General features: G+C 43.7%; 1 protein-coding gene across 2 annotated transcripts in view; it reads left to right on the forward strand.

Annotated features, from left to right (window-relative positions):
- Positions 1–7,087, forward strand: part of ATF6 (activating transcription factor 6) — a 106,685-nt gene extending 99,598 nt beyond the window's left edge. For both annotated transcript variants that reach the window (XM_081195637.1, XM_081195636.1), the window contains exon 16: positions 2,901–7,087. In XM_081195637.1, coding sequence (XP_081051763.1) covers positions 2,901–3,109 — 209 coding nt within the window. In that variant the 3' untranslated portion in view covers positions 3,110–7,087. The remainder of the gene's footprint in view (positions 1–2,900) is intronic.
- The last annotated feature ends 1,046 nt before the right edge of the window (positions 7,088–8,133 follow it).

The following is an 8,133-nucleotide window of genomic DNA, read 5'->3' on the forward strand; positions in this document are numbered from 1 at the left end:
AGAATTAGCATCCAGCATGTCCCATCTGGGACTGCATACACTTTCCCCCACCCAAATGTTGACGTTAGATGTGTTCCCCATTTTGTTTTGTCAAGAAAGAAAATGAAAAAGGTAGTCCTTGTCTTTGAACAGCCCTGATGAAGAGCATCATTTAGCACACAAGAACCTCCAGGCAACTGTTCCACAACAGGCATTTAGCCGGTTCAGCCACCTGGACTTTGCGGGGCAGAGAGCAGGAAGCAGCATCCAAAGAGCCCGTTCAATAGCCACACAGTGACTGACTGTGCAGAAACCCCTGGAGCAAGCTGCTCTCGGCTCTGCGCCCTTGATGAGTGATGAGAAGCTGACCACCCACCAAGAGGTGCTGGGGTGGGGCAAGCTTCAGGGCAATTTTGCATGAATGCAGAAAGAAAAGAAGTTGAAAGCTATTGTGGATGGTAGGGAGGTCAGAGAGAGACTGCTTATGTTATTATACTAGCGTGGGAGATGGCTCATAATACGGTCAAAACATTTTTGCAACGAGTAAGAGAACCTAGGCAAAAGCTGATTCCTTGTCTGCCTCTTAATTCCGTATCGGTCTCAGTGTAAAATTTCTAAAAAGCATCCAATATTGAGGCAGCAAGCTTGAGTACAAGTTTCAGAATGAATAAATTTAGAATGGCTGCATTCACACAGAATGCTAAACCCCAACTGTATGGTTTGTTTCACATTCCTGTTTCTCTTCTCACTTAGCGGAGTGGAGAAACAAGCCTATTATCATCTAAATTGTTATCATCTGAAACAGCACTCTGGTCTGTTTTCTCTCCATCTTGAATTACCATTATGTGTAAATACATCCAGAGTAAGTAAGTTAATCCCCACTTCCAGCCCAATCCCATGAGCTTCAAAGGCGTGTGGACAGTCTGCCAGGGATGAACATAGGAAACTGCCCATGTCAGGCCATTGATCTGTCGGGTCCAGATTTTCAGGATGAGAGAAGCCTTTTTCAGCTGTTACCTGAGTTAGCTTTATGTAGAGATGTCAGGGACTGGACATTGCACCATCTACCTTGAAACATGTACTTCTGAGTTATATATTGGCAATTTCCTTGGGGGGAAACTAATTTTTATTTGGGCACTGATTATTGGTTTATGCCAGAGTTTCTTGATACTTTCTGGGGAACTAGGAAAATCTAAAATTAAAAAATACTAATCTCTGACATACTTTGGCAAATAAAAAATGCATGCACACAACACGTGTGTGTGTGTGATCTATACATATATTGCTTTTGCCTTTTGAAATAGCAAGGATTGAGCCCTTGTTTGAGGAAGTGGCATATCTCTTTCACATCTGGTGAAATTTGCCTTTTTTATGCTTGGACATTGGCATAACCAAATACCATCCATTATGGCAGGAACAGCTCTGAGATGCAGGTCCATTGAATGAAAAAGCGAATGGAAAGGCAGAGACCACGTGAGGAGTGATTTTGCAAAGTTCTACCTCAGGGCCAGTTCTTACCACACCACATTATATGGTTCCCAAAGATAAGTGGCAAAGCAAAATCCCAAAATTCTCTTGAAGATGGTTTGTTGCCCCTTCGGCACAAACTCTCAACCATTGTGGCCGTGCCCTAAAGGAAAGGCTGGTGTGCAAGATACAGTCCTCTGCACTGCACTTGGGTGGCTGCCCTTGTTTCATGGGGCTTGTGCAAAAGAACAGCTGGCATGTTCCCAAAAAGGAAGAAAAGCAAATAAAACTTCTCACACTTCAGCTAAGCACAGCAGAGGGATCAGGTTAAAAATCATACAATACTTTTATACAGCTTTGCTTGGAAACCAGTGAGATTCTTCACTCTTCCTTCTTGACAAATAGAAACCTACTGATCACTTTCCAAATGCTATCCAACCAGGACTGATTTTCATTGGTGGGTGTTTAGTTCTATTTTTGAGCACATCTAGGACAGGGGTGGGGATCCTGTCAGGTACTGCTGAACTCCAACTCCCATCAGACTCAGCCATGTGTCTAATTGCTGAGGGTCCTGAGTTTTGTAATTCAGCAACTTCTGGAAGGCTGATAAACAGACCTGGTCTAGGAGGATCCTGGGTTTCGTAGTATTCGTAGTATTAATCAACATGCTCTGGAACACACTTTCAGGACTGCCTCTCTTTGTATGTGCCCACATGCCGATTGAAATCAGGCCAGCTGGTACTGCCCATGATGCCAGGAACATGGACTTTATTGTGGTCTGTCCTAAATTTTGAAACCTGGGTGTCTTTGGAAATTGACATATTTACTGGAGTGTAACAGGTGCAAAATATTTTCCCCACTGGTCATTTGGATAATTTACTGTGTATCACTCCCTTTTGAAGTTTGTTTTATTTTTAGTTGTTCTTGTTTGTTCTAAGTGTGGTGGGGTTATTCCTGTTCTTTTATAGACTGTTACCTGCTTTGAGTTTGTGCGAAAGCAACTCCACAACAATTTGGTGGTGGTGGTTGTTGTAATAATACACATTTATAGACCACTTCATGGCATAAAGCCATCCAAGTAATGTACCCAGTAAAAATGGAAGAGAACACTGCTTTCTTTTTAGTTCATACAAAGTGTTGTTCAATTCATATGAATTAGTTTGTAAGAAATGTAGGAGCAACTTTTCTGTACAGCAGCTGCATGTATATTGTTATGTTATGTTAGATTATGTTATGGATGTGAGGGCGATCTGGCTGCGACATCTGTCACCCCATTGATCGCCAGGGTTGATTCGGCTGATCTGGCTGGCTAGGCGGGTGTCCCCTTCCTCCCTCACCGCTCCATGTGCGTCCCTCCCGAAGCTGCGCGCTCGGTGGAAGAGGATTATGTTATAACATACATACAGTTAGGGAAATGTTTTCCCCATTATGACTCTTTCCTTTTACTTTTGTAGAGAAAATAATCAATGGCCAAGACTACGAAGTTATGATGCAGATAGACTGCGAAGTGATGGACACCAGGATCTTGCACATCAAAAGCTCCTCCATCCCTCTTTACCTTCGAGACCATCAGAGGAACCAGACAACATCCTTCTACAGCTCTCCTCCAACTGTCCCAGAGGCAGCTCCTGCTGTGAGAGCAATCACAGAATCACCACAGTAGGCTCCGAAAGTCAGGCTTAATACCCTGGAATGACCAATTGGCCTGGTTGCTTCTTAATGGGTTTGCCATGGCAGCTTTATGGGCAGTGTCCTGCCTCAGTCAAGAGTCTATCACAGTCAACATGAGGCTATCAAATAAGCCTCTAAGACTACTAACCCAATCCGTCCCCACTGCTTTGTACCATTGCTACTGTTCCAGTAACATGCAGGTTGCTTTTAAAACATTACTTGGTTGTATAAAAATAGGTGAAGTGGGCTTTTGGTTGTTTTGATTTGATCGATGGCAAAAGTAGAGGGGGAGAGAAAACAAGGAGCTCCCAGCTGTGGTGATGTGGATTGCAGATGAAGGTCTCCCAAGACAGCTTGCTTCTCGTGCTTCAGATGTTTAATTCAGCCTCAAGACAACTGTTGTATCATAAGCATGGATCTTTTGGTTATCCATCCCTCAAGTTAATAATGTATAGTTGATGGGCAAGCAATTATTTCCCTAGCTAGTGGGGTTACAAAGTTGTAGTGCTGTCTGGAATGTGGTTGGACATGTCTTTATAAGCAGCTGTTGGCTGGCACTTGTGACCTCACTGTGGGGACCCAAGTTTTGACTCATGATATCAGCCTGCACAGAGGGAACTGAAACTGACTTTGGAAGAGCCCCTTGTCAGTTACACACAGACTCACAGAGAAACACACAAACTCACTGGCCAATCTTCAGTTTGCTAAACTTTGCTTAGCAACTGTAGTTAAATGCACTTTTGGCCTTAATGGATATGAGGCTTCTTCTCCAGAATTTGCTTTGAGGCTGTAGTGTATCAACTTTTCTGTGAGTGTCTCCTTCGCATGTTCTCTCATATATCTGACTTTAGATTTTTATTTTTAGCCTAAGAAAGCACTTTCCCTTCTTCTAAATCCATTGCCTGGGGACATGGGACATGGCAGCGCTGTCCTGCAAACACTAATATGTAATATGAACAATATTTGAACAGATCGCCTTGATAAGGCCATAGAACAGTGTGTAATGACCTTGGGCTTTGCAGAAGGAAGCCAAAGCAAAGCTGTGTTGGGGAACAGTTGTAGCTGTGCAAATCCCTACTCTGTCAGGAAAAAGGGGATAGCTTCAAGGCAGCTGGGAATGGGTGTGCCTTTTAAAGAAGATGCAAAGGCTACCAAAGCCAGAGCCAGTTAAATGTCCACAGTCAGTGAGAGCAGGTCCCCTGCCTTCCCCCACCCACTCCTTTGGAGCATGTGGACATACTGAGTACCCATATTGGGCATATAGAGCGCCCATATTGGGATGTGCTTTGAAATTGTCAGGAATAGGAAAGAAAAATGTGCTGCTCTCGTAGAAAATGGATGGATCATGCAAAGGGAAAAGAAGCTAGAGCCAGGAGGCTAAGGTTTATATTTATTTATTTTAAATATATATATATTTGCTGTCTTTCCATATAGATATGCTCAGGGTAACTTATATGATAAGCGTAAATCAGGGATGATGTGTTACGCATCTGTTAAATGCATGTTGAAGCAAATAGGACTTACAGCAAGAATGGCTGCCTTCTCCGAAGAGAAAACTAGCCTCATGCCAGAAGCACTCTCAGCAGAGAAAACCATGCCAATATGGCATGACCAGGGCAGGTGTTACAGGACCAGCAACCTCTTGCTTCCTTTGTTGCCTGTTTCTAAAATAGAAAAAAGGGAGTCAGTTCAGACAATGTACATACCACTACATTTGTGCAAATAACACTTGCATAAGTAATGTCAGGTACACATACCTGGAAAGTAGCAGTAGAAGCTCCTATGAATGGGATGTGACAAGGGTAGAGAAATCCTGGCTTATAGATGCAGTTGCTGTAACTTCTGTACACCCTTTTATGACTGGCAGCAGGAGGGGTTAAATTGTCCCGCAGTGTTTGAGCTGATTTGAAAGTGGCATTGTGCAGTCATGAAGCTTATCTGAACTTACCCTGCTCACTGGAGTACACCACTCCTGTGCTCAATTATTTTGGGCAAATAAGCTGGTAGTTATAGTTAAAGCTCAGAGTGTGTAACTAAAGTGAATTGATTTTTAACTGAAATAACTTACTGATTAACTTTCTGCCGAGGTATCAAAAGTGACATACATAAAACATAAGGGAAAGCCCAAACAATACAACAAAATGGCAATGAAAATTGAAAAGCATCAACCCTAAACATTCTTAAGATAACAAACCAAAAACCCAGGCGCTCGCTGGTGCATCAGCTAAGAGTTTATTTCTGGGGCCTAGAAATCAGCAGGAAAGATCCTCCAAAGGAGAGAGGCCACCACTGACAAGTCCCAGTTTAGCTTGCCTCCACCTTCTTCTCCTGCCTCTGTTGTCTCCCGTGTTTCATTTATAAGCTCTTCAGGCCAAGGACCCAACATTCATGCTTACCTGGTAAGGTGCTATGCGCATTGACAGCACTATATAAACAACAACAACAATATATGCGCCAGCTCTTATTTGTCCATTATGCTGAGAAAATGCTTTGCTTTGCCAGAATTTTACCATGCAACAGGTGAATTTGCCTCTTACAAAATGTGCTTATGTGACTGGAACTCCACCATACATTGTCTTTACCCCTCCACTGCATCTCAGGGTGTATGTGCTAAAGAGCCTTTGAGCATGGAGGGTTTCTGCTGCCTTTTTTCGGCAGAGGAAACTTGCAGGCTCCTAGTGAGAGCTGAGTTCAGAAACATTATTTTATTAAGGAAGGCGTTGTTCACTTGGATGCTGAGTCCCCATCGTGGCACAAAGAAATCTCAGCATCCTGAAAGCAGTTCCCTGTAGAAAGCCGTATTTTGCACAATTTAATATTAATGGAAATATACACAGAAACATTTTTGGAAAGGTGTTTTTTTGGGGAAAGTGCAAGATGGCTTTAAAAAGAGGGGCACAATCCAGTAGGAAGGTTACAGTGTTGGATCTGTTGCATAGTTGAAGGGTGAACCATTTTGGGGTGCTTTCCTCTGCTTTTCAGACTCATATGGTTCAATAACACAGTTTGAAGCAAGCAGTTTTGGTATAGCCAAACGTTTTCTGTAATAAAGGGTATGGTCTGAGGGTGCGTTTAGAATCCTGCTGAGTTTTTGGCCCTGCCAAGCAATTACCAGCCAAATCAGGCAGCCCCCCCCCCCACCAAGCTTGGTTTTGTCAAGTTTTGATTTTTCATTCACCCAGCATGCTGGCCTAAGTTGGGTAGAGATGTCCTAGCTATACATAATACGGGGTTCCTTGGGGATGCCCAGTGCACCAGGCTCACATCCTTCTCCTAGTGCTAGTCTTGGCCCCTTGGGCTGGGGGAGTAATGCAAGTTCAAGGAGCTACAGTATGAACTAGAGCAGAGCCCTGTTTGGTTTGCTAGGGCACTCCTCCTTTGTTAGGGATGCTATGCTTTATTTTGAAAGCCTCCCCCTTCTTGAGGGCCTTTATTAATCTCTTGTCTAGCCCATGTGAAAGTCACGGCTTTCAGCTGTCCTCCTGCCAGCCTCAGCACTGCCTGTCTGCAACTGGCCAGCTGCCCTTGGCTTCGGACACAACTCTTGTAGAACACTTTATTAAAACTGAAAACCTCCCTTTCAGAAGAAGCTAAGCAGAGACCATTTTCGGAGTTGATCTCAATTTGATTGCCCCCCCCCCAAGCTTAGACCAGTTTTTTCTACAAGCCCAGGTGTGCTTGTTAACACCCCACAAACAAGTTAAAAGGCGGCATTGTGCACATTGTCTTTTTGTACTTTTTGTTATTTCCTTCTTCAGGATTGTGTTTATTTGTTTTCAAGAAAGTAACTTCTGTTTGTATGAACTGTTTTGGGGGAGGGATATAGTTTTGATCTGTGTGTGATTTGTACCTGAGGTGATGCATCTGCTTTGGCTTGAAGGCATCCTACAGCCAGGATGTCAAAATCAGGGACTACTTCTGTATCTGTTCTTTAGAAGATAAAAAATAAATTAAAAACCTTTTAAGTGTAGTTCAGTGATGCTTGGTTTTATTGTGTGCATTCAGTTCAAATTCTATCTTGCAGCACTGGCCTCAATATCTCTGTGTATGTGGGTGTCATATTATATAGATCTATTTCCCACCCAAGTAATGCCTATGCACTATTAATAGCAAACTTGGGTAGTTGAGTTGCTGACCCGAAAATCTATGTCTCCACTGTGCAAGGATGTGCAGATCCAGAATTGGCTTCCACAGTCACCTACAGACACACTGTTAAGATCGTATTCATGGAAGACAATCTTACTCAACTACACGTGATAGCAAAATAAATGAATAAGATAAAAAATATAAGGTGTATCGAAAGATTTAATAATAGTAATAAAAAATGAAAATGAAAGTAAAAAAATAAAAAGCTGGTGATAATTAAGAGATGGCAGTGAAAGTAGAGTAGAAATAGGAGGGGATAAAAAGTTAAAAGAAGGGGACCCCCCCCCCTAGAAAAAAGGAAGAAAAGGGGGGAATTGACTAAAAATACAAAGCAAACCAAAAAAGGGGGGATTGATTGATTGATTTAAAAGGATGAGTATGGTTATTGCCACATCTGGAGGTCGGAGCCATTTCTGAGGGCAAAGGTCGCATCATCAAAGGGAATCCCTCATTGCCTCAGGCCTCCCCTGTGGGCGCTGCCATTTTCGGTCTCCTCTGCACTCACCCACTAACAACAATAGGGACCAAACCTCGGTTGGGCTGGGGTGGGTCTGATCCGTAGCAGCAGGTTCCCTGAGCTTAACTATCAGCAGCTACAGTTCTGGGGAAGCAGTGCCAGGAGCCGCCATGCTCCCTCTCCCACACCTTTGGCCCCAAATCACGACTGGCAAGCTGGTCTTGCTGCACCCAGAGATGGGCTGAGGGCGCCCCATAAGCCTCTTTCTCACTACCTACCTCTCAGCAGCTGAAGGGGTGGTGCCAGGCAGAAGCACGCAGGAGCTGCAGCACACTGGCACAGGACAGCCTTGCGGTTCCAGCCCTGCGTGCACACCAGATCTGCTCTAGAACACCAGGCGGCCTGAGGCGGCC

This window comes from Podarcis bocagei, assembly GCF_964188305.1.
Source record: "Podarcis bocagei genome assembly, chromosome: 5".
NCBI classification, from domain to species: Eukaryota; Metazoa; Chordata; class Lepidosauria; order Squamata; family Lacertidae; genus Podarcis; species Podarcis bocagei.